Source organism: Tenrec ecaudatus, chromosome 2, assembly GCF_050624435.1.
Source record: "Tenrec ecaudatus isolate mTenEca1 chromosome 2, mTenEca1.hap1, whole genome shotgun sequence".
Lineage (NCBI taxonomy): Eukaryota > Metazoa > Chordata > Mammalia > Afrosoricida > Tenrecidae > Tenrec > Tenrec ecaudatus.
Genome location: NC_134531.1, coordinates 224,693,965 through 224,721,361, shown reverse-complemented (window position 1 = coordinate 224,721,361; position 27,397 = coordinate 224,693,965). Strand labels below are relative to the sequence as shown.

The window sequence follows — 27,397 nt, the reverse complement described above, 5'->3', positions numbered from 1 at the left end:
GCCAGCAGAGCAGTATGGCCAGGTTTTGTGTTTCGTTTTGCTTCCTAAAGGCATTTGCACCGCATCCCTCTAAGGGCAGAGCTAAGATGAAACTCAAGGCTTCATTATGTATTTAAATAAATCCAGCTTCAATTCTCCCGGCTGAATGGAGGCCACTGTTTGATTTCACATAATCAATGGTTCACGTGAGTGGCAGGGAAAGTGAGAAATTCACTCGCCAGAGGAGGGGTGCCGGAGTGAGGAAACTGAGTGGTAAGTTCGCCCAGTTTTATGTAAGCATCAGAATCTTTGTAAAATAGGTCAAATCTCTCTTTTTTGCTTTTCCGCTTTCATTTCCGAAGAACAGAAAAAGGAAGAGGATGGAAAGAGTGAGCTGCTTTTCGAAAGCCGGAGGGGACGAAGTATCAGGTCCAGGAAGTCTTTTCTTTCTCAGTTGCTTTTGCATTTTCATATTTTAGACTTTTGTTTCTATCAGCATCCGCCTGGATTAGGATAACATTTTTAATATCCGTAGAGAGAACTAGCCTGGATTAGGATAACATTTTCAATATCCGTAGAGAGAACTAGCTTGGATTAGGATAACATTTTTAATATCCGTAGTAGAACTAGCCTGGATTAGGATAACATTTGTAATATCCGTAGAGAGAACTAGCTTGGATTAGGATAACATTTGTAATATCCGCAGAGAGAACTAGCATGGATTAGGATAACATTTGTAATATCCGTAGAGAGAACTAGCCTGGATTAGGATAACATTTGTAATATCCGTAGAGAGAACTAGCCTGGATTAGGATAACATTTTCAATATCTGTAGAGAGAACTAGCCTGGATTAGGATAACATTTGTAATATCCGTAGAGAGAACTAGCCTGGATTAGGATAACATTTGTAATATCCGCAGAGAGAACTAGCATGGATTAGGATAACATTTTCAATATCCGTAGAGAGAACTAGCCTGGATTAGGATAACATTTGTAATATCCGTAGAGAGAACTAGCCTGGATTAGGATAACATTTGTAATATCCGTAGAGAGAACTAGCCTGGATTAGGATAACATTTGTAATATCCGTAGAGAGAACTAGCCTGGATTAGGATAACATTTTCAATATCCGTAGAGAGAACTAGCCTGGATTAGGATAACATTTGTAATATCCGTAGAGAGAACTAGCCTGGATTAGGATAACATTTGTAATATCCGCAGAGAGAACTAGCATGGATTAGGATAACATTTTTAATATCTGCAGAGAGAACTAGCCTGGATTAGGATAACATTTGTAATATCCGTAGTAGAACTAGCCTGGATTAGGATAACATTTTCAATATCCGTAGAGAGAACTAGCTTGGATTAGGATAACATTTTTAATATCTGCAGAGAGAACTAGCCTGGATTAGGATAACATTTTTAATATCCATAGAGAGAACTAGCCTGGATTAGGATAACATTTGTAATATCCGTAGTAGAACTAGCCTGGATTAGGATAACATTTGTAATATCCGTAGAGAGAACTAGCCTGGATTAGGATAACATTTTTACTATCCGCAGAGAGAACTAGCCTGGATTAGGATAACATTTTTAATATCCGCAGTAGAACTAGCCTGGATTAGGATAACATTTGTAATATCCGTAGAGAGAACTAGCCTGGATTAGGATAACATTTTTAATATCCGTAGAGAGAACTAGCCTGGATTAGGATAACATTTTTAATATCCGCAGAGAGAACTATCCTGGATTAGGATAACATTTGTAATATGCGTAGAGAGAACTAGCCTGGATTAGGATAACATTTTTAATATCCATAGAGAAAACCAGGTAAGCATCTCCCTCCTATTCATGAGCATCTGAACCCCTCCTCTAGCAATGATCTTGGCATCTGCAGCCCTCCTCTAGCAATGACCTTGGCACCTGCAGCCCTCCTTTAGCAATGACCTTGCCATCTGAACCCCTCCTCTAGCAATGTGGCATCTGCAGCCCTCCCCCAGGAGAAAAAAGGAGGGCTCCCAATGCCAGGAGGCCACAGAAGACAGGGGCTAGGACAAGCAGCGCAAAAGGACAATAAATTGAAGCCCAACCAAGGAAGGGCCGGCAAAGCCAAGTAGCTCCAGGGGGAGGAAACAACAACAAAAACTAATATTAACTGGACGCTGGGTCACCCCAGGCAGTGGGCCCCATGACAGTCCACAGCCAGGCTGCGGTTTGGAATCTCACACTTCTATTGGATCAGAGTCAAGGATAAGCAGACGTTCGATGAAAGACCAAGACTACAGCAATCCGTCAATGCATAAATCAGGGGTGGGAGCGGAAATAAGAAATAAAAAATAATATATGATGCAAAAGAAAACTTTCTGTAAACCTATAGATCCTCAGAGGAACAGGGGCATCAAGATATCAGGTTGAAGCACAGATGGAAATGAACTCAGAAGGAATACAGCGGAATGAGGAAGAAATGCTTCCCAAACCCAAACTCTAAACTGCTAAACTAGTCCTCAGGGGAAAAAAGCGGAGTTAAGACACTCTCCAAGACGTACCAGTTTGGAGGAAGTTTCTAGGGGATTCTCTCATGACAATGAAGGAGTGTACAGAGACACAGGAAGACATGACTTCCCCGGGCACCCCCAGGAAGCTAGTGAAGTCTGAGGCCAGAGCAGCAACCAGACTGGCCGGGGAGTGGCCCGACTTGGGAGGGGCAGGCACCACAAAGCACAGTACAGATCATCTAGGAAACACACTAGAGGTTTAGAACACATCTCTTCTCTTTTTAAAAATAAATGTAGCCAATATTTATCGAGCACTTAGTAGGCACTCGACATGTTATGTACATGATGACATTTATTCCTTATTGCAACAAGAGAGTAGATCCTCTGGTTCTCTCTCTTTTAAAAAACAAAGTCTTTTATCATAGGGTATTGTTATTGTTAGTTGGCTCGGACTCACGGTGAACTCAGCCCAGCAGAACAAAATCCGGTCTAGGCCTGAGCCATCATGGCCCAGCCCTTGGCAAGCCCACCATGTATTTGGAGTGCCTTCCAATCTGGGGTTCATCTGTCTGCCCTATGGGACAGTGCTCATGGTCGGAAACAGATTTCCAGGTCTTGACACGCCTTGTCTGGTTTTGCCTGGGTGACCCTGCTGTTATCTGCAAACATGGTGGGAGGGCTTCTACCACCACAGCCACATGCAAGTTTGACCAACTAGCCACTCACACTCATACAAAGGCTCCTCTGAGTTCTAAGAACACTTTTGGGGAAGGAAAGGCAGCCTGACCTCCAATCCCTGAGATAATATTTCCTACACTACTGTAGATATGTAGCTGCGTGTAATTTTCTATCTGATTAAGAGTCATTTAAAAACTGCCTGGGAGCCAGGTTCCCACGGCATTAAGTATAGAAATAAAAGTTAAATATTAGGATAAAACTCAAAACCAGTGAAACTGCAAATCTTCACTGGAGAAGACGGGCTCATCTTTCTCCTGGGAAGTAGCTGCTAGGTTTGAACCAGCAACCTTGTGACAGAGCAGCACAACACGCAATCTACAACGCCACGAGATTAAGCTCTAAGGAATTGTATGTGGCATTATGCCATGATGGCTGCATGAAGGCCAACCCGAAAACTGCTCTGTGAGCGGCTGGCACTCTCCCAGCCTTCAAAGTTGGAGAATCGAACTCTAAGTCAGACGGCTTCGATGCAGAGGCGATGGGCTCTCTTGCAGGCCTGGTACTTCTTCTTCATAAGCCGCTTTAGCATTCAGGCTTATTTTCCCTCCACCCACTCAGACTCTCCCCTGCCCATACACCCTTTTCTAATTTGACAGGAACGATAACAGTCTTTCCCATGGATTGACCTGGGAGTAGCTGAGTAATCTTGTCAAACGAGCAGTATTCAAACTCCAGCGACTGGGGGTATTGAATTGGGCCCTGGGGCCGGAGCAACTTACACATTATTTCCATAATCATGGCTGATCTCCCTTGCTTTAACTTCCCCCTGCACACACCAGTCCCTTTCAAATGTCAGCCCCTCTAGAGTGATGGGAACTATAGGAAGGGGAAGGCAGGAAAATGGTCTCATGGATCCCAAACCACAGTAATTTCCTCTGAAAGGGTTCCTCTTGTGTTCTTTCCCACATAAAGTAGCTTTAAAAGGCCCGCTCTGACAAAAGGACAGAGGTTTGCATGAATGAGGTTCTATATCGCCACAAAAGAGCTTATTCAGCGTGACCTATGGGGTATGTGGATTCTACTGGCAATTTCATGGCCATAAGGCCCTTTCGAAAGCAAGTCAAACAAGAGTGTGCAAGTTAAAGAGCAGGAAAGCAGCTCACTGTCATGAAGTCCATCCCAAACCACCAGGGAACTACAGGATGGGAGGCTTGCTCCTGGACAGTGGCTGCTCGGTTTGAACTACTGACTTTATGGTTTGCAGCCAACTCATAACCCAGCACACCACCTAGCTCTGAAGTAAAAGAGAAGGCGTCCTGAAACCATCTTAATTGTGTAGTAAGGACAAAAATGACTATAAGGGATTTGTGACTTAAAGACATTCCTAGTGAGTGGATAGATTGTAAGGTCAAGAAAAAGTTAGCCACCATTCACTGCAGGTCCTGACATGTGCCTGTTTGTTTGTTTTTTAATGAGGGCAAACAGTATTAGTGAGAAGCCCAAGTGCACACCCAGACTGTAACAGACTTTGGAGACTGGAAGGCCTGGGTTTGGATCTTGTTCCCAACTCTTGGTAACTGTCCTACCAATGAGACTTGGTGTCCCATTGCGAATGTTTCTAAATCTCAGCCTCTCCAAATGGGGAACATAATCCGTATTGACAGGGTTCTGTGTGGAGATACAGCCCACCTCACTGGCAGCTTAGAATTAAACTGGTCTCACGGTGCACGCACTTTCAGAGTCCTGGCTCACAAGACGGGCCATTGAAAGACATCTGCAGGCATAACAACGTGACTATCAGGTACGATCGCTGTTGCTGTGAGGATAGTAAGGAATTTGCTCACTTGCAAGATTTCCATTAAATAAAAAGGTTTTCCAGATGCAAAAAAGAAACACCAAAGTTTTACGGCATATAAAATAATTGTCACAAGAAAAAATTGTCATGACCACGAAGCATGGTAGTTTTTACAAAGGAAGCACTCGCAGTATTGGGCCACAACCGCAAAAGTCAGTGATTCAAAAGGCTTCCTTCTTCTTGAAGAGTTACAGTCTTGGAAGTTCCTCCCTGCCCTATAGGGTCACTATGTGTTTCAATGGACTTGATGGAAATGAGCCTTTTAGTTTTTCCACACAGTAAGCTAGTATACTAAAATTAAAATTTTCAGTGCATCAAAGGACACCCTTAAAAAGAAGTAAGAGCAAACCAAAGTCATGGGGAGAAAGAAAGATAAGTACAACACACTAAGAGATGGTTCACAAAGTAGGTAAAGAAATGACACAAACCACTAAGAAAAGACAGGCAGTTCAATGGAAAAGCTGGCAGGAGAGGGAAATACATTCACCAAAGAAGATCACAAAGTCGTCACTCAGCACATGAAAATGTGCTTGGTTGCATCCTAAGAGCTTCTATCCATCCATCCATCCATCCATCCATCCATCCATCCATCCATCCATCCAACCATCCACCCATCCAAGTCTGATAATACCAAGTGATGGCAAGGATGAGAAACAGCTGGAATTCTCCTAAGCAGCTAATGGAAGCATAAATGACTTTAATCATTTGGGGGCACGGCACTAACTCCATACTAAACTGGAACATGCATCTATCCCACGAGCCAACAATTCCTCTCCGAAGTATATGCCCAATAGAAATATGAGTGAGCAGATTCTGAGAACAGGTACAACAGAACTCGTTATAACATGGCTGTTACAGATCCAAATATAGGAAGACGCCACATGTAAGAAATGGCAAAGCCATCATGCGTGCCAGGTAAGCATGCCTAGCTCACCTGACACCTGTGATCACTCTCACAAGTAGTCACCAACCATCCCGGTAAGTGCGTCAACAGAAGGGGCAAAGTAAAGACCACCCCCACCCCACCCCAAAAAGGCCCCTTAATCCCTAAAAGAAAAGAGAACAATGACAAAAGTAATCAAAATCAGCTTTTTTTCAGAAAGCAAGTTAAGTCTTACAACACTCCAAAGGACAGTCTTTGTTACAGAACATCACCTCTCGGTATAAACAGCCAGCTTTACAGCACTCTCACTTGCCCGATTCCTTTCCCGGTCTTCCGGGCTCAACCAACAATGAAAATCAGCAGCCTTGCAGCCCGGAGGGAGGCAGAACAGGTGAAGACTTCAATACAACGCCACCTTGGAGAGCTGCATTCTCATGACTGTTGTCCTAACAGCCCAGTGGCAGCTCCATTCACAGGACCGACTACTACTTAAGTGCACAGATTTCACTGGCTACACATGAGAAGGAATCCAGAGTTTATAGAATTCATTTCAGGAGGGAGCGAAATGAACAACAGTCAAGGGCAACAGTAAACTACAGGGAGGGACAGGAATCTGATTCCAATAGTTGTCACGGTATATTATTTAATATATAAAAACTTAAATATACTGAGATATTTAAAAACTAGGAAGGTATAGCCCATTCATGGGAAAAGAAGTGGTCAGTAGAAAGTGTCCATGAGAAAGCCGAGACGTTGGATTTAGGGGGTCAAAAATTGCAACCCACAGCAATCTACTCAATTCTGACTTGGAGTGACTCCAATGGACGCCATGGAAGAGCCTCCTCAAGTTTCCATGGCTACAGATCTTGAAGGAAGCAGACAGCCACATCTTTCCTGTGGCGCAGCTGGTGAGTTCAAACTCCAGACTTTGGTTCACAGCACAGAGCTTGAACTACTGTACACCAGTGCTCCTACTTACTAGACAAGCTAAAAGAGCTCAAGGAAACCCTGTTTAAAGAAGTAAAGGGAAATGTGAGGATTATGTCTCACCAAATAGGGATTTTTCAATCAGAAAGATCGAAATAACAACAATAAAATGCAAATTATAGGCTGAAATATGTAATCCTTGATGATGAATTCATTTAAGGGGCTGAACAGGAGATATAAACTGATGTGGGGATGGTGGTGGAACAAACAGCCCAATTAAAATAGTTCCATTGAGATTTATAAGTTTGAGGAATAGAAAGAAAACAAGGATGAAAATTGAGCAATGTCTCACAGATGTACGGGACACACCAGCAAGCATAGCAACATAAGCATAATGGGAGTTCCCAAGGATTAGAAAGCAAGGTGAGCAGAAAGAATTTTCTTAAAATTATCTCCCAATCTTCCAGATGTATAAAAACACACGTCCAAGAAATCCAATGAACTCTGGTAGAACACACTCAGGTAGATACACACTCAGACACCCAGCATAATCATCCTGTCAAAAGGCAAAGGGAGAACTTTGAGATCAAGACAAAGCTACTAACTACAGCGAAGAGAACATAATAAGATGAACAGTTAATTTCGTATCAGAAACCATGCAGATCAGATGGCAGCGGAAAGACATTTTCAAAGTGCTGAAAGAAACAGAGTGTAAGGCAAGAATTCTATGCCTAGCCTTCAAAATAAAAGAAAATATAAGACAGATAAACAAAGCGTCCTGATTGAGATAACAAAACACTTGTACAAGGTTATCCTAGTCAACCAGCAGGCTGCCTGTGTGTGAAAACAGTGGGGAGTACCTGCTAAGGTACAGAACTGTAGTTCTTGTTCTAGCTGGCAACTGACAAATTTACTTACTCTCTGATTATTCATTGAATTGCACATTTTGGGGGGTACTCTGCTTTATGTCTGTTTTATATCACAGTGTGTGTGTCCTTATACAAACAAAAATTTATGACCTTATTATATACCTTACTCTAATTGGTGGACTAGAAATAACTTTATTGAATCGAGTTTCTGGCATGAGCTTCTACACTGTTTCTTCTTCCAAGCCTTTCTTCATCCATTTGAAACCATGGCTCATCCCTGATATTCCTGAACTCTTCACTCTCAGGCCTTACCACATTCCAAAAACCTGTTTCTCTGCCTGTCTCCTCTATTACCTGTGCATACAATTAAAGGTAGGAAGCATTTCAGAATCTTCTCAGTATTCTCAACATCACCGTGCATTAACACATGTTGTGTTCTTGTTGATGTTGACTCTCAAGTCAGCTCCAACCCTTACGCACAACAGAACAAAAGGCCGCCCAGTCAAGAGTGATCCTCACAATCTGTCCTGTGCCTGAGCCCATTGTTGAAGCCACTGTGTCAGTCCATCTCCTCGAGAGCCTTCCTCTTTTCCACTGTCCCATCACTTTACCAAGCACGATGCTCTTCTCCAAGGACTCTCCTGACTCCACGGCCTAAGTATGTAAGGCAAAGTCCTGCCATCCTTGCCTCTATGGAGCGCTCTGGCTGTACTTCTTCCAAGAAAGCTCTGTTTCTCCTTTTAGGTAGAAACTTCATACTTTTACACAAAGTCCATGGTACTTTGGATGTTCTTGTCGAGCACAATGCAATGTTTTGATTTGTCTTCATTCTTCCTTATTCAATGTCCATCTTTCACAGGCATAACATAGCAAGAATGAAGTACAAGTCTGAGAATTCAGCAAACTTGGAAGCAAGTTTCTCAAATACAACGGACACCCTTTCCCCCCAGATCAAATTCCCAAACCCTCTGGATGGGAGCTCTCTTTCAGAGAATTCAGTATGGGTAAATGACAAAATATACCACAAAAGGGGCAGGGGGAAAGGTGGGATAGTCAGGTAGGGAGGAATATCTCTGGTTCAGAGGTTGGCAATGTCCCACCATCAAGGTTGCAACAAACCTGAAAGAGGAAGGCATCGCCCAGGGAATTGCTGAGGCAGAAGACAAAGTCCTTCTTGGGGTGCTCAGGGACAGCCTGCACGATGCTGTTCTCCACCCAGACGGCGTGCTTGGGGATGCTGTTGTGGTCTATCCCAGACCTGCCGTCACTCTCGTAGAAGAAGAGCGTGCACCCTGTGGAAACAGAAACAGACCCGCATGAGCGTGTGGTGCCTGTGGAACAGAGAGCATGCAGCGAAATCAACCGCTGTGTCTTGTCAACAAGAAGAGAGTGGAAACCCGGAAGAAGAGCGCAGAAAGTCACCCTCGAACTCAAACCTGGGCAAGGTGGAGACTAGCAAACCAGGTCCCCCAAACCTACACCTCTAACCTTCACCTGAATGGAATCTGTATGCCCTTTGGTTGTCCATGGAGACACCCCAGAGACTAACTCTAAAGGAGACTATTTTGAAAATACACATGAAATTTAGCCACAGATGAACGGGTGAACAGAGGTGGCTGCACACACAATGGAGGCTCCCGCAGCTGAAAGGAGAAATGGGGTTGTGACTCATGCCAACCCATGGGTGAATCTCGAAAATATGCTGAATATAACACAGTAGACACAGAAAGACAAATATTGCATGATCTCACTTAGATGAAACCAGAAAGAAAAATATAAGGTTAATCGTGGCAGGAGGGAGAAGGGGACGGGGGTTCTGTTTGGTAAGCACTGAGTTTACATTAAGGGGATTGGAATTATTTTGCAAAGGGTGGGCAACGAGGGCAGCACAACAGGCCAGCAGGTCAGCAGTGCCTTCCAGCAGGAAACAGAAGGACCATTACGCATGGCCGATGCTGCCGTGTGTAGATGTCCACAGTTTTGCAAAGGAATTTCCCTCATTTGAAAGGTGATTTGAAAAACTCTCAACGCACCGGACCCCAGGTGCTCTGCATTTTCTGACTCAATATCCAAGAGTAGTAGCTCGAGTCAGCGCGTGTCCTGCTTCTGAGTGGCAGGGACAGAGCTCTGCCAATGTCACTCTATCATAGGAGCCTGGCGGATGAAGCAAAGGACTTGGCGGCTCCTTGTTGCAGGCCCGGATCCTGACAGATGGTGTCACTCAGATCTGGGTCACCATCGAACCTGCAGGTGTGCTGCCCGCAGTGTGCGCCTGAGCTGTGCTCCCTGAGCTCGCACGCCGACTTCCTGTGTCACGGATTCTCTAAAGGAACCACAGAAACAAACCCAAAAAATCCCCTCTGCTAGGTCTCGAGCAAGAGAAGAAAAATCACATAAGTATTTTTCTTCTCAGTCCCTAACACAGCTGTCCTCAAACTTAGTGTGGCTAAGAAAAACTTTGTGAAGACTGTTTGCGGATTCAGCCCTCTCGGAGGTTCTGATTCAGCATGTGTGTGGTCGACCCAGGAATCCACGCAGTTGCCTGGTACCTCAGGTGGCTGTGATGCACGTGGGCTTCCCAGCAGGCCTTAAGAACCCAGTGGAGAAGGCTGAATAATGTGGGCAGGGGAGGGGCAGTGATGGTGGCCCAGCATGAATGGCGTGAACATCACTGAATTATCTGAGGGGGCTTCAAACACTTGGGACGAAAAATGGAATTCAGGGAGGATGACGTTTAGTCACCCCTTGTGCCTGGAAAAATTGTTCAGCTAGCAAATGTTTCGGTATAAATATTTTAACACATAGCATGGAAATAGTTTAACACACAAATAGTTTTAAAATAGCATGGAATGAAATCTCTCTCAGAAAAAAGAAAATGAACGAATGAAGGCAGGCAGGAAGGAGAGAGACAGGGATGGACAGATGATGGTTCGAGAGGCAGGCAGGGTCTTAGAGTTAAACAAACAGCAAGACAACATGAATGGATAGAAAGGTATGGCATGACAGGCTGCAATGTCCCTGTGCATCTGGAGGAGGCTGCGAGGCAGGGGAGGAAGGAGCCCGGTCTCTCATCTCAACCACCTCAAGAGCAGAGCAGTGGACATGACCCAGGACTCCTCAGACAGCACTGCCAGCACCTCCCAGCTCAGCCAAGGCAGGGGACAGGAGAGGAAGGGCACTAGCAGTCCTCCAAAGGTACGTCCTCAGCTCACGCCGAAAGGGGGAAATGTTAGAGATCTACACTAGCTGCACTGGTCACAGGGCGCAGGGATGGCTGCTTTGCACGCACAGACGGGCGTGCTCTGTGGCAGTCGACTGCCCCCAATACGCATTCACACTTTCTTCAACAGAAAGAGCACTCCCTGCTCAGCAGTGCCCAAGGCCACCCCGGAGGACAGCAATCACCCCTGCCTCCCTGGCAGCTAGATTTGACCCATTTCTGGCCAATGGAATGTAAGGAGCAGAGATTCATGAAACTCTCAGGTTGACCTTCAATGTAAAGGGATAAGGTCTCTGCTTCTCAGACTTCCTGCCCCTGCTAGCCAGAATCTTGACGTGGGGGTGAGTCTTTTTGACTATACACCAAACCATTTGCCAACGAGTGGGCCCTGACTCACGCGTGTCAGAACAGAATCGTGTTCCATAGAGTTTCCCGTGGCTGTTTGTTTTTTGTTTTTCAGAAGTAAAGTGGCAGTCCTTTCTCAAACCATTAGTCCTCTCAGTTACCAACCCAGTGCTTGACCATAGGTGTCACCTGAACCACACGGTTGCTTACCTGTGGTTGGTGGGCAGGAGGGAAATAAAGCTCTACCTTGCCTCGGGCACAGTCAGTGAGAGTCCCTCTGACAGAGAGCAAAGTCAATATGCCGGTTGACACACTCCTTTCCTGATTGGCCAACCACTGGAGCAGCAGCCGGCACCTGAGGCTTGGGCCTGAGCATGCCCCCGCTGGTTCTGGGCACGTCACTGAGCAGACCTCCAGGCTGCTCTGGGCCCTGGGATTGGAAGCCCCCACTCTAGCCAGCTTTATCCCCCTCGGCTGGCAAGCCCAGGCTTCCTCCTCCAGTGCCCTTCCTCTCCTCCTCCTAGTCAGTCTCATCTCTTCTGCCAGGACCCAGCCCTGCCTGAAACCTACCTTGTGACCAAAATCAAGCCTGCTTAAGATACAGTTTTCTTTGTTAGAAAACATAGAACTTACAAACATATCATCATCTTGACACCACAAAAACCAAACAAAACAAAGTACAGGGGAGAAAAGTCTGTTATTCTCCAGTTTCGTTGTTCCATGAACTTCCTGAAACCCCCTTGCACATACGCAGGCTTTAAAATGGCAATGAAGAGCAATGGCTAGTGATGACACCAGAAAACAGTGATATGCGTACACAGGTATGTGTCTATACACACACAAGTCTGCCAAGCATGAGGGTGCAACAGTGACTGGCTTTTTGACAAGTATATGATGACCCGTCCCAGTGACTGTTCACCTACCTCCACCTCACGGTGATGCGTGTGTCACAATACAACCACGCTCCGTAGGGTGTCAACGCCTGGTGTTATGGACTGAACTGTGACCTCCAAATATATGTCTTCTAATGCCTGGCCCTGTGCCTATGATCCTTCGCCAAGGACTGGTCCTTCCTGATAACGTGTCCCAAGTATGTGAGACCATGTCCCTGGGAGAGGACATCCGCCTGGTACAGGAGGAGGGCATGAAAGAGAGGACGCACCTCAATGACTGACTGAGTGGCTGCCACAAGGGGCTCAGGCATAAGACATAACAGCAGTGGTCAGAATGGCTCAGACCAGGCAGGCCTTCATTCTGTTGTCCACCCTGCCGCTTTGAGCTAGAATGAACTCTGACCCCACCTAACAATAACAACAACAAATACAAGGGGGAGGGGTAGCATCTATCCCAGAAGTCGGCAGGATTCGTGTAGGGTAGAACTTGAGCTCATCTCTTTGGAGATATAAAAGAGACTCAGCAAGGAACGCTAAGAAGCACAGGTGGGGGACCAGAGATGGCAAGCCACCTGAAGCTCAACCAGAAGCAGGTGCTCGAGAAAGACTAAGCACTCCCCGAAAGCCAGCACCTCAGTTTGGACCCGTAGCCTGCTACACTGTGAGAGAGTCTCTTTGTTTGGCAAAGCCACCCACGTTTGGTCTTCCTGTTACAGCAGCTCGAGAGACCCCAGCCGGTGTTCTTTCAGGAGATGAGGGGGTCTTTCTGCCAAAGCCCTCTGGGTGAGCTAAACCCCACCCTTTGCATTGGCAGCAGAGCAAGTTAACTGCTTGCAGGGTGTCTTGTATCCTATAGGAGACGCTCCCTTTTGCACCTAAAAATAGCAATTTCTTTGGATTCAAGATAATGTCCTTTCAAAAGTCACTTTCAGTGGTACCTTACTAACTTAAAAGGATGGACAGAAGGACAGACCGATAGAGAGATAGACAGAGAGAGATGCACTGCCATCAAAGTCGATTTCCACTAATAGAGACCCTATAGCACAGGGTAGAAGTGCCTCTTTGGATTTCCAAGACCGTAAGGCCACCAACAGCTGTTGGTGGCTTTGAACTACTGACCTTGTGGTCAGCAGCCCAAGATGTAACACACTGCATCACACCCCAGGGCTTCTGGATAGATTTATAGGCAGGCAGGCAGTGTAGTGGTTACGTGTTGGGTTGCGATGCACACGGTCAGCAGTTCAAAACCACCAGCCGCTCTGAAGGAGAAAGATGAGTCTGTCTGCTTCCATAAAGATTGACACTCACAGTGAATCAGAATCGACTCAATGGCAGTACGTTTGGATTTTAGCCTCAAAGCTGTCATCACAACCAGTTGTACGAATAAGGCAACTAGACAATGGACAGGTCCCTACGTTCACTACTAACCAAAGGACTGAAGGCCTAATCACATCCGAGGCACCCCAGAAATAAGGCCTGGGGATCCGGGTCCCAAGAAAACCCTCCTGAGCAGCTGACACATGGGCCTGTCACGGGTTGGCAGCAATTCCACAGCAGTAAGTACTGTGGGTACTGGTGCTTTAGTTCCAGGGCATCTGTGCACCCACAGCTCAGGTTAGTGTCCGGTCCTGTCCCTGCTCTCTCCAGCCCCACCCCCCTTACCTTTCAGGGACACCCAGTAGTGCTTCCACTTCCTCCGCGTGGCCGACTCCACCTTTTTGTTCTTCTTGTGCACCAGGAAATTCTTGACGGCCAGGGCGCCGGCCTTGCGCACGGTGCCCTGCGCGGCCGAGAGCAGGACGTCCGACTGGCCCGGCGAGCTCAGAGTGCCGCTGCTCTGCTCGTCGCTGTGCGCGGACCCCGCCTCCTCCAGGCTCTCGCTGTGCGTGGTGCTCATCTCCAGCTCCCGCCGGAAGTTCTCGTACACCCCCTGCCGAGCCGCATCGCCAGTGGAGCTGCTGCCGCTGTCGCTGCCCACGAAGGCCCGGCCGGCGGGGGGCGAGTAGCTCGAGTTGGTGGCATTGGAGCGCCTGGAGAGCAGGTCCGTGTCGGTGGTGGCCCCTTCGATTCCGCTGTCGGCAAACTCGCTGCCCTCGCCCGTGTTAACATCCTGGGGAGGAAACAAAGGCAGGCATCATGTCGGGGAGGGGAGGGGAGGGACCCTGTGCTCCTGCAGGCCCAGCGAGGGGCACAGAGCTGCTGGTCGCCCTGCATGAAGCAACGAGGCCGCCTCACGCGGGCGACCTGCGCGGCACCAGCTCATCGGCAGAGCTACTGGGTGAGCAAGCCCATGCCAGCACGGCTGTGGCCAGTGCACAATGCCCACAAATGTACAAGGCACTCGGGCCGCGTCAAAGGCCTCGCCATCAGTCTGACTTAGCTAATTAACCAACGGGCAGGTCGGCGACTGCGAGGCTCCCACGGTGGTCCGCAGTCTCACCCTCATCAGCTGCTGCGGAACTCGGGGGCAATCCTACAGGCTGCACAGCAAGGCAGAGGTTTCGCTCCCTAACAAGGTCGGTACAGCGGAAGCCTCTGTTGTACACATTCTCTTTTAAATAAAGGGCCTGCTTAGTTAGGAGTCTCCGATACAACACGCTGGCCACTGGAAAGATGGCCAGTGGGTGCCCCACCCACTCACCCAGCAAGGGCTCATGTCTCAGGAGCCAGCAAGGGCCCGCATGCCCTCATCCTGGAAAACAAGCAGCCTCTCACTCTGCATTGTACTAAACCAAGCCCGTGGGGCCCAGGCTCCACAGCAGGCTCTCCGATTACCTTGCCCTTTCAAAGCAGGGATGCAAGGAGCCTGCCGTAAGCTACCTGCTGCCCCTGGGCCAAGGGACAGCGTGGGGCACTGCCAAGAGGCTAGGGTATCAATTCGCAGATGAAAAACACTTGGAAAGTCCCTGCTCTCGAGGTGAACATTTCCGGGACAGACAGGTCTGTTCTTAAACCAGACCCGTCACTGCTCTGAAGTGCTACAGGCATGTCCCTAAACAATAATTAAACTGATTGGTAATCAAGAGAGGATGCTGACAGCAGGACTAGGCACAGCGGCCCAGCAGTCCCAAATGAGGCCCTACATTCCTTGCCTCACACGAGGAAACAGGCTGTGTGTCTGACACAGGAAAGACAGCAGAGTGATATGGGGTTTACACTCCTGCTTTTGTTTCTGGTTTTCTGAGCCTTCCGTCCGACAGCTATCGACAGTTTGAAAAGTCACGGGGAATTCTGATTTACCACACCAGTACAATGCCTTCATGGCCTTGCCAAGAGTCTAAGTGGCAGAAGGGACCAAGCCTCCAGCAAAGTGCCCCAGGTAGCAGCCCCAGGCAGGGACCGTGCCCACCTCTCCATGAATTTCGCCTGGAGAACTCTAAGGGAGAGCCATCAAGTTCATATGCATACATAGGAGCAGAGTTCGCTTCTTAAGACCAACTCGATGGAGTTTAGATCGTCACAAATCAGAGGGTTTAAGAAAACTAAATAAAACCCATTCTCTCAACTCCAACTCATGCACCCCTGTGTGAGTCAAAGAGCTGTGCTCCGGCGGGCTCTCGTCGGCTTGTTATTCAGGAGATTGCCAGGACTTTCCTCCAAGGTGCGCCGGGTGGACTCAACCTCCAGCTTTGAAGTTAGCAAGAGAGCACATTCACCGCGCCATCGAGGGGTGTGAAAGCACTTCGAGAAGGGCAAAGACCACGCAGATGTAGCTCTTAGAAGGACCTCCTCATCACCTGGCCACCTGCTCTGCCCTATTCGCCGGCACAAGTGGTCACAAAGGACGCAGAGAGGCCAGAGGAACGTCGTCCACACAAGCAGGAGAATGCTCCGATACACCCACATTTCTCCCTGGCAGGGCACTGACCACGTGCTCCTCTCTGGATGTCCGATTACAACGGCAGGAGGTGAAAGCCACCAAACACTGATTTGATTACTTGCAACCCTGAGTTATAAGAGAGGAGGACTTGGTGGAATTTCCTGAGTTGGGACTTGTTTTCCTAAGCCTCCAGTCCTGTTCTGGAAGGAGGTGAAGGAAGAAAAGAAGGCATCGTTCTCTTCAAAAATGCAGAAGCAAGAAGCACCTAGACTTACAGAAGGCTAGAGTAAGGCGCAAAACAAGGCCCCCAATTTCCGTGGAGTCAGTGATGACCCATGAAGGTCCCACGTGGGTCGGAACCAGACTGTGCTCTGTGAGGTTTCCAGTGGTCAAGTCTGCAGAAGTGGATCACCAGACCTTTCTCTGGGTGGACTTGAACCTCCAACCTTTCAGTTAACAGCCACCTGCACCACTCTTTGCACCAACCAGGGAACTCCAAAACTGCGAGCATCTTGTAATTCCCAAGGCACTAGCACAGGAAGGAACCTCGCAAAGCCATCTACTAGATCAGCGGCTCTCAACCTGTGGGTTACAACCCCTTTGGGGGTCGAATGGCCCTTTCACGGGGGTCGCCCAATTCGTAACAGTAACAAAATGACAGTGATGAAGTAGCAACAAAAATAGTTTTATGGTTGGGGAGTCACCACCATATGAGGAACCGTATTAAAGGGTGGCGGCATTCGGAAGGTTGAGAACCACTGTGCTAGAGTAATAGATGGAAGACACTGAGGCTAAGAAAGTCAGAACGCTGTCTGGTGGCACCCCCAAGATTGGGACCCATGATCCCGTGTACCTACAGCACTAGAATAAGGAGCCCTAGTGGCGCTGTCGGGTACGAGTTGGACTGCAACCGAAAGACAGGTGGTTCAAACTCATCAGCCGCTCCTCAGGAAAAAGAGAGGCTGTCTGCCCCTGTACAGATCCAGCAAACCTGGGTCACCCTCTATAGGGCCAGCACTAGACTATTCATACTCCATGTCACGCCTTCTCCTTTGTTGACATGGGCCCTCCTGGTGGTCCCAGGAAAGGCTAGGTGACTATTCACCCATTTGCTTGCCCACCAAACAGCTAGAAGCTGCCCATGGAAGGAAAGGGGAGGAGAAGATTTAAGAGGAGAGCAGAGGAAAGAGAAGCAGAAGCCCAACAGGCTCGTTCCCAGGGGCACAATCTCTCCATCTGCGACACTTCCACCACCAGTCATCTCTGTACGGACCGCCCTTGCGGCTCTCTTCAAATACTCACCTCATTGTAAAACATAAACATCTGCTCATGCCAACTCAGGTGGAGACCTTGCCAGGGCCCGGGCTGTGTGTGCTCGGCTCTGCAACAGCCAGTGGACAGAGGAAAGAGGGACCGCTTCAGGTCAGAGACCTGGGGGCCCAGCAGAGTGCACGCTCTGGGTCACACTGCTGGAGAATGCTCTCCCATCTGTGACCTAAGCAGAGACTCCGCCTTGTCCCACCAGTGGTTTATCAGGCTCACGTCCATGGCCCTGCGGTGACATGTAGCCCAGCCCATAGGAAACAGATGCTGGCTGTCACAACCCAGCCCCTATGTAGTCATGAGGTTTGGGGGTGTCCTGAATACCCAGAAGCCCAGGTCCCGCAGCACCGGCTCAGGGCTCTAGCATCATAAGTGATGTCCCAGACAGGCAGTCCTCCTCACCTGACTTCTCAGTGGGAGGCCCCACACCCTACAAGCATGCCAGCAAGTCCTAGCTACGGTGTGGGGAAAGACTCAGTCTTTCATTGGAGTCCATGCCATCCAGATGCCCAGGGACCCAGGGAGGGACCCACTGTCAATGTGACTTCTGAAAAAAATCCACCACCGAAGACCAAGAGCACAGCTAGACTCGGGCTTCCCGTGGGGTTCGCCACAAATGGAAGTCCGTGACAATGGTGCTGCTGAATGCAGGTTTCTCGGCTTACCCTAGAAAACCACAGGGGGTTCCTGCTGATGCTGATGCAGAGGCTCTGGGGCCCTCTTTGAAAGGCACCACTCCCCTGCCTGCAAGGCACACCCACATGCCCATCATTCTCGGATGCCAGGGACGTGCACCACCCTAATGTGGTTTCCAACTTCCCCTCACTAAGATGCCGTAGCGCCTGCTTGCCATCTCTCTGAAGGACTCCTCCTCCTGTCCACCTGTGTCTCAAAGACACGTCACACCTGAGAAATCCAATTCTCCCCACACTCAGAAGCACCTGAGGAACCTGCCACTCACCTCCCCACCCCCAGAATGCAGAGCTAGGCACCAGGGAATGCTGTCCAGGAGCCTCAGCTGCCTTTGGTGTTAATACAAGACATGTTCCTTCCAGCTGGTCCAGAACCTCAGCATCTCACCGGCCCGAAGAGCCTTAGCCAAACAATGAATGGCAATCACAGAAGTCCGAGGAGATCAAGGGAAATCACAGATGGTGCCTGAGCTAGACTAAAGAGAACTCCCAGTGAAGTTCATAGACCAGATAGGTAGCAGCCTTCAACATAGCTCGTCTCACGTTCAGAAACACTCTACTTCCCTGGCTCCCCGTGTAAGCCACGTTCATTGTTGGAGTGACCATAGGTACCATCACAGGAGGAGGTTCCAACCCACAGCGACCCTAAGAACAACAAAATGAAACCCTGCATCCCCCACAATCATTTCACTCCACTGTTGCAGCCACTGAGTCAATCCATCTCCTTGAGGATCTTCCTCTTGTCCTATGCCCCTCCATTTCACAAGGACTGGTCTCTCCTGATGACATGCCCAAAGTATGTAAGCCACAACAATTAGGTTGGGGTAGCAGGCGGTGCTACCAAGCGAATCCCAAATCATGGCAACCCTGTGTGTGTCAGCACAGAACTTCCTCATGGGGTTTTCGGGGACTGATTTTCCAGAAGTAGCTCACCAGGCTTTTCTTCGGAGATGCCTCTGGGCTGGTGCAGCCTCCACCCTCTCTTGGTTGGAGGCTGAGGAAATTTAACCACTAGCACAGGGGACTCTCAAAGGCTGCTCCCCCGAGGTAAATCCTCCCCAGCCGATTTCCAACTCATATTCATCAGATTCTACTACGTCGACAATTTCCTAAAATGAATGTACACAGCTTCCTATTAGAGACGCTTAAGTGGCCCCAAAATAGTCAGCAGCTGCCAGGCATGAGCGTGCATAGCCGTTTTAGCTGGGCAGCAATGCTCAGATGAGCGTCCATCTACAACAGGGTTGGAAACAAACTCCAAGTGTGTTCTCACACCCAGGAAGCAGGAGGATCGCTGCCCCGAGTGTGGGCTGGCCGATATCCTGAAGGTAGGCTTGAGTTGTTTCGACAGGGTGTTGCCCGCAATTTTGTAAAGGTGACCTGTCACAAAGCACAATGGCCCCATGGGATCCAGTGGCCATAAGAAGTGATAAACCAAACCTCAAACATATTCACTGCCATCCAGTCAAATCCAACTCACGGCAACCCTAAAGGACAGGGTAGAATGTCCCGTGAGTTTCCAAGACTGTAATTCTTTCTAAGACTAGAAAGCCTCGTCTTTCTCCCTCAGAGTAGCTGATGGTTTCACACTGCTGACCTTGCGGTTAGCAGCCCAATGAGTAACCACGATGCCAAAAGGGCTCACTGTGAAGTTGTAAGGTGAATACAATTAAAAACTATTTAGTTGGTCACTTGGTTTAATTTCCCTGATGGGTGGAGCTTAGCTTCCATATTCCTGTGCCGGAAACTGAGCATAGCAAAGAAGAGTTTGCTGAATGTCGAACTGGGGTGAGGGCATTCTGAAGCCTCGATCAGAGCAGTCTCAGCTTTGATAAATTCTAAAATGTCCCTCCCTTTGGTTTTTCACCTTCTTCTTAACTCCAAAGGCTTAAGTACTGCACCACCACACACAAGTCCTTCATATACAAATCGGTCTTTGGTTCTCTGACCTCCCTGGCTAATCTCAGTACCCACAAAGGCCAACCTTGGGTTGATTCTGACTGGAGGTAGGCCCCATGTGTTAGAGTGAGCTGCTGCCCAAGGGTTTCTTGGCTGTAATCTCTAAGAAGGAGATTGCCAGGGCTTTATTCCGCCACTGTGTGTGTGTGTGTGTGTCAAATGTTTTGCATTACCCAGGAACCCCCCCCACCCGCAGTTTGATTGGCATATAATTGATATATTGCATAATTCAATGGTTCACTCACATTAAGAAGAGTTATACAATAAACCCTACAATCAGTTTTAGAACATTTTCTTCATTTTTCTACTCATCGTTATTAGCTCCCCATTTTCCCCTAACTTCCCCTGCCATAGCCCCCAAAGAACCATTAATCCAGTTACTGTCTCTATAGGTTTGCCTATCTTGGACTTCATATCTAGAAACACATTAAAAACAAACTAAAAAGAATGACAAAGTAAAGCAGAGGAAAGTCTCACTTAAAAAAATAAAGCAGATAATAGAAAATGTTAAAAACTAGAAAAAATTAAATTGGCTCATAAAGAAAATCAAATTAAAAAAAGAAAGAAAATCAAATGATAGGGTGCTAAATTTTAACCTAGCTGCATCTGCAACAATCCACTGCCTGATGCATTCTGCATATTAGCAAGGCTATTTATTCACAACCCTGGTCCATGGTCACAGGGGATTCACCAGGGGGTTTAAGCCACGTGTATTTCCCCTTCACTGCTTTAAAAAACTGAAATGGCTTTAAAATGCCACCCGGGACCTTTAATCTGAGAACTCACTGTCATTCGGTCGATTCCAACTCATAGTGACCACGTACGGCAGGGCAGAAGTGCCCTTGGGTTTCCGAGACTGTAAATCTGTAGAGGAATAGAGAGCCTCATATTCCTTCTGAGGAGCAGCTGGCATTCTCAAACTGGCTACTTATGGTTAGCAACCTCATGTGTCAGGAAGGACAGAATCTATTCCAAACAAGTCCCTTAACCAACTTGCGCTCAGCACCCTCAACCCAAGGAGGACAGCCACAGCAGGCCCTTGATCAGATACTTTGCAAGCCTCTCGTGGGACTGGCTGGAGGAACACAGGAGATGTGTCTAGAACGGTGTGGTACACACTCACTGCTCAAGAAAACCACGAATGATAGCTACTGCCATCTCCATTCTCAGCCTTGGTTGCATGTCTGGAAAAGTGGTTGCCTAGGAGCTTCCGGCTCCACCGTGGAATATTGTAGCTGAGGAACTTGGGGTCTCGTAGCCAGGCAGACCAAGGCTGGTGTGCGTGAGAAAGAAGTATCTTTCAATCATTTTCACATTAACAAAGCAAGATGAAAACGGCTTGAAGTACTCCTCTCTTCTCAACTCCCACCCACCCCAGGCACTCAAATTTGCTCTTCTCTGACCATTTAAAAGCAGAAGCAACAAACCAATTTGATTTCCTGCCTCAAAAAAAGGGAAGAAAGCTGTTAACAACCTCACCCCCACTGCCCCATAAGTTCACAATTAATGGGCAATGCTAACAATAACTACCACATCGGATTTACTAAGAATGTAGCCCAGGGCTGGTTTCTTGTTATTTTAAAGCAAGGGGCTGTGCTCAGATAGACAGCACTTTATGGAATTTTTAACCCATAAACATTTAATGTCTACCTCGGGGCCTTCCACTCTTGTGACCCCCTATATACAATACAGCGCCCCTTGGGGTCTTTCTAGAAATCACTTCTACTCTTCGTCTTTCTTTACCAAGGCAAAATTTCCCTTCCCTTTTCAGCTTCCAACGCCCATTCCCTTTTCTCTAATGATCCCCGATGGGACTGACTCACCATCCCTCTCGATTCACAACCACCGGAAGTGAAGTCCTGACTGTTGCCAAAAAAGGGGCACCGAAGAATGTTGGCAAAAGCTTAAAATACTGCAGCAGGTTATTCTTGATTGGAGAGTGTGAGAAGCCTCATGTAAGTGAATCACCTCCCCTCCTTTTGTCTGTTTTCCAATGTATGTGTTCCAAAGCTTAGAGTCATCTTCCGCTCCCCCTTGTTAAACCTACCCAGACAAAGACAACAGTGGCTGTTTAATCCACTCCAACCCGTGGCAGCCCACGTCTGTCAAGGTGGAACTGAGCGCAACAGTGGTCGGGGCCTTTGTCTCCTCTCTCTGGACGTAGCTCGTCAGACTTCTGGATGCACTCAGCCTGCCCATCTTTTGGTGAGCAACCAACCGTTGCCATCACTCTGGGACTCCTTCCCCTCCTGCCTCACCCCATGAGCTGTCAAATGCCCAGTTCCGTTTCTTCTCTTCCTGGTACCACTTCCCTGATTCAGTCATTTCCCTCGCTCTGAACCATCTTCTTCCACTCATCCACCCCTCACACCATGGCTTGGTGACTTTCCAAGAGCACCATCCAGGGCTCCTGAGATGCCAGTCCCAGGGCCCCTACAACATGCCAACAGTAGTGCTGCAGCTCTGGACATGCCTTACCCAAAGAGTTCCCTGCTGCACACTATCTTTTTTGCTTCCAAGAATAAGTATCCTTGGAGGTTCAGGATCAAGTCTCTCCTTCTTCCCATTCTCTCCCCTCCTCCAATCGCCATGCCAACCTCTCTGCCTTCCACTTTCCCTCAAACACACAGGACATGCTGCTACTTACCCTGTAACTCAGAACCTCACTTCTTCATCTCTTCCACAAGTTCCACTGAAGCCCAGGGTTGGACAATCCAACCACTATACTCGCCACTGCCATCCACAACCGGCCTCTGCCCAATCTGCCTCTCCTTGCTCTTTTTGCTTCCACAACCTCCAATGTATGTATTACACTGTTTTCCACACACAAGCCCATTTCTGCCCAGCTCAGGGATCTTTTCTGCTTGGTGGGTTGCAGTACCAAGAATAAGAACAGGCATGTGGAAGGCATTCTGTTGAACTAACCGCTGTTCGCTCTCCACTGCCACCTCCCACAAGAAGAGTTTCTCACGGTGTGCACTGTGGCTGGCTTTCGAGGCAAAGGATATTAAGCATGCAGGTTGCACTCAAATGAAGCTATGCTAGGGGAAAATGAGGCTAGTTATAAAACTTGGGTTTGCAACCTTCAAACATCCCAGTGTTAATATGACTTGTGAATGAATGCCAACAGACTTGCCGAGTTCATTGTCCTGTTATTGTTGTTTTCTTTCTCTAACTCTTTCAATGAAACAGAAGCTAAGAGAGAATATTAAGCTACCTTGTGGCTCAAACTGAAGAGGGTGGTCTACAGCAAAGAGGGCTCGAGAGCAAAGTGAAAAGCTCATCCGGCGTCTGGAGAAGGCCAACACCAGGGACACATTTAAAAGGATCTTCGCGCTTTCTCCAAAGGCGCTCAGCTCTAATCCCCAGTTCTTCTTCCTATTAGGATGTGCCAGAGAACCCAGGACAATAATTTCCCCTCTTCAGGTACAAAATTAAGAATATGGCTGTCAAAGTTAACTGAACTTTCCCAACTATACATAGTCACATCAATGGAAGGGGCTCCAACGGGGCCTGGGGCCAGTCCCTGCAATGGAGAGAGGCCGGCTTGGCTGCATTCAGCCATCAGGATGCATTTTGTGGAAATGCCTCCTATGGGAAACAAAGCAGCGCGATCGTGACACAGCACTCTGTCGCTGCCCACGCATGGAAGCATGCACTGCAATACGGTAAACAAATTTTATTAGTACCTAGGGAGAGTTCACATTAAAATAATCATAGATGGTACAAGACACACACAAGCCAGTGCCACGGGCATTCGTTACGACTATCAAGACCTATGAATTATGCGCAATCAATCTGTGCACAAGAGACGGGAGACGCATGTGTGGGTGTGTGGGAAGCTCTGTGTGGTTCTAGTCCACGACATCCCATTCCCTGACTGGGATTTCTCCACGCAGAAGAAGCTTATTAAGCGCATAGATGTACACGCACCCAGGTTTTGTCCAGATGTTATGCGGCACGTGATTGTAATTTCAGTTTAAAGTTACTAATGGGAACATGTAGCTAAGAAGTTTATTGCTGTTAGTTAAAAAAAAGAAGTATATTTAGTTTGCAATGTGATACATTTAAAGGTATAATTCCCCCACCCCCCAAAAAAGAAGCAGCAACTCTCTCACGCCAGAAATATTTTAAGAGAATATTAGGGCTCCAAGACAGAGCCTGGCATCTGCTGAGATAAACCATCTCTCCACCCACTTTTCTATCACCTCCCCAATGACCATGGCCAAGGACATGGACAGGATCTGCTTCAAAAGGAATATCTCCTGGTTTTCCTAGATGTCAGCAAGCAAGATCGAGACGAGCATGAAAACAGGGCATCAAACCGGAGATGAAGAGCCAGGGAGGTGATGGTGCCATCTTATTGCTTTGCGATGGGTTTCACGGGAAAACACTGTGCTCCATGAAGCACTAAACGAGGGCTCTTTACCAGACTCCTCGGGGTGAGCTCTGGGGAATCTCCGTACCCGCTGAAGGCATATGCACAATGGACAGTAATGTCTACTCTTTATTTCATCCATTTCACAATGGAGTCTGTCACCAAGGGGTCAGAACCACTTAGTTTGTTGATACTATAGCTCAGGACACATGTTTGTTTATTCCTCAGCCATTTAACCAAGCTGCGGAAGAAAATATACTTTTGAGAACTCAGCACAACACTTCTTGAGATGCAGGATACTCCTCTCATGACACGGCCCCTCTTGTCTTGCTAAATGAACCAACTCTTCTATTTCACGTCCCCTCCCCCAAGCCCGTCAAGTCCATCCCAGCACGTGTCACCCAGCTCTCTCCCTTCAGCTCTGGCAGCAAGTGCCTGCAGGCTCCACCGAGCCAGTGGACAGGGCCCAAAGCTGCTCAGCTCTCTCTCACTCCATGGGTTGGCAAGTCGGCGAGTCCAGTTTTGTCAAGTGCCCAGGGCGCCCCACTTGTCAGAAAGCCTCCCACCCAAAGGCATTCAGCACTCTTTCTCCATGGGGTGGCGGGGAGCTGTACCATCGCTGCCTCACCCTGTGAACCGGCAAGTCCACGGCACCATATCGCACTGGTCACCTGGTTCTGCTGCCGTCTTTCCTCCACCATGATTTCTCTCCATCCCCTCTCTGCCCCCATGGGTCTGGGAGGTTCTTAGCACAGGGACCCTAGTTCCCAAAGACATACTCCACTCCTGGTTTGTTTCTTTTCCTATTGGTAGTAAGGTTCCCCTCTTTCTACCTCTAGGATGGTTCATTTTCAATCTAGAGGGACAGGAAAACTGACCAAGCTCCTCCTCTGCGTTCCATTTGTTTGCATGGTCTCACCCCACAGGGGCTTCATGCACCTTATTTGGATTAACAGAAAGCTACCCGATCCCCTTGATAAGGTATAAGCCCCTTGTTGTTAAGTGACGCTGGGTAAATTCCAACGCATAGTGTCCCTATGCAGAACAGAACCAAACACGGTCTGGTCCTGCGTCACCCTCACAATTGTTCCTTCATGTTTGAGCCCATTGTTGCAGCCACGGTGTCCATCCTCACTGAGGGTCTGCCTCTGCTTTACCAGGCATGATGGCCTCCCCAACGACAGGTCTTTCCTGATCAAGTGATGGAAGGACTGAAAGGGAGTCACCCTATCCTCACCTCTAAGGAACATTCTGGACGCCCTCTTTTGCGTGGCGGCCACAAACACCATGGCCAGCAGGCCATGCTAATGGCCCACGGCACTGCACTATCAACGAGAGAACGCTCGGAAAGCAGGCCCTTCCAGGGTTCGTCTTGTTTCTCTCTCTCAGCAGCCACTGTTGGAGGCTACAGTCCTGGGCAGCTATTAGATTCTTTCAGTCAACAATTCTTCTGCACAATAATTGATGGTTCTGATTTTAAATTCTGCAGATACTTGAGCCGAAGCCTGTTTGTGTGTGAGAAGGTCACGTGGTACTGGGGGTGTGCTCTCAGAAGAAAGGCGCCCAGTCAGGGAGTCAGAGACCTGGATTTCGACGCAATTCTGACACCGTGCCACCTAATCCCATGAACCTGTTCCTTCCTCCACAAATAGCAGGGGTATGCAGAGAGACCGTCTGTGAGAGTCTTGCCATGCTAGAGAGGTGGCGGTCCTACATCATGCTGACAGGAATCCCAGACCGTAGCCTGCAAGACCCAGAGCTCAGCTTGGCAGCTCTACTTCACCTTGTGCCTACCCCAGACCACGGGGAGAGGGGTTTCTGGGAATGCTGATGTGGAACACCACCCAGGCCAACCTACAAGCTAATGGAGAGCACCACAGCCCAGCTACGGGCTCCGAGGGGCCAAGTTCAAAACCACAGTCTTCCATCTCCCAAGAGGGAGGGGGACGCTCTCCTCACAAGCTACTCCCAAAGGGTCTGAGCCACGTGAAATGCAGAGCCTGGCTGGAGACACGGGCGCTCCATCAAACAGCAGTGCTCTCCACCTCTAACTCGCCTGGGGAACAACGCAGAGACACAGGTGTGCTGACCGCCATAACCATGCTCTACCTGAGCATCTCACACCTGAGCCCCCTTCATGCCTTGGGCCGCCCACACTTTGGTCTAGCTGGAGTTAGCATGGAGACCTCTCTAGGCAAAAAGAGCTCCCAAACCAGCGGTCGACCACTGGTGGCTGTCAGTGAGTTCTGATTCCTATCGGCCCCCAGTGGGTCAGAACAGAACTATGCCCCATGGGGTTGCAGTGCCTCAGTTTCCAGAGGTAGTGAACCAGGCCTTTATTCCAAGGCGCGTCTGGATTTGAACCTTCAAACGTTCCATTGGGAGCCAGGCGTGTTAGCCGTGAGCACCACTCAGGGACTCTAGTAACAGAGTCAGAGCTCGCAACGCAGGCCTGTTGAGGTCCAGAACAACCAGGCTGCCCCTTCTCTCTCGGTGGAGCTTAGGAAGCCGAGACTATAAAGCTCAAGGCAAATAAAAACTAGCCTGACGTGGATCAAATCCAAGGGGCAACTCATTACCTATCTCTTCAGAAATTACTGCAGCCTGGTGGTGCAGTAGTTAGCGCACTTGGCTGCTCAACCCAAGGTCAGGGTTTCAAACTACCATGTCCCCAGCAGGAGACAGGCGTGACAGTGGGCTTCCATACAGATTTACAGAGCAGAGAAAATCCAGGGGCCAGTTCTCCACTGTCCTGTCCAATTACAACGGACTCTGTCGTGTGGCTTCGGTCTGGCGTGCTACGGAAACTCTGCTTCAGGTAGTAATGAGTCCAACCCCAAACCAGACTCAATGCCACCAAGTTGACCCCAATTCAGAGACCTTGTGTGTAATGTCCCCCAACCTGTGTGACAAAGTAGCAATGCACATACACCTAACGTACACGCGTGAACGCATCCCAGGGCACTTCATGCAGCCCAGGTGCCGTGGCCCCCAGGAAGCCGAACTGCCACGCCTGTTGCCATGGAGTCCATGCTGATTGTGGTGGCTCTTGTGTTCCGAGCAGAATGGCTCCATCAGGT

The 27,397-nt window shown here is 48.5% G+C and overlaps 1 protein-coding gene across 1 annotated transcript in view; it reads right to left on the bottom strand.

Annotated features, from left to right (window-relative positions):
• The window catches only part of TIAM1 (TIAM Rac1 associated GEF 1), a 464,634-nt gene that overhangs the window by 118,169 nt on the left and 319,068 nt on the right, over positions 1 to 27,397 (bottom strand). The window contains exons 7-8 of the mRNA XM_075542381.1: positions 13,808 to 14,255; positions 8,807 to 8,979 (exon numbers count right to left, since the gene is read on the bottom strand). Coding sequence (XP_075398496.1) covers positions 8,807 to 8,979; positions 13,808 to 14,255 — 621 coding nt within the window. The remainder of the gene's footprint in view (positions 1 to 8,806; positions 8,980 to 13,807; positions 14,256 to 27,397) is intronic.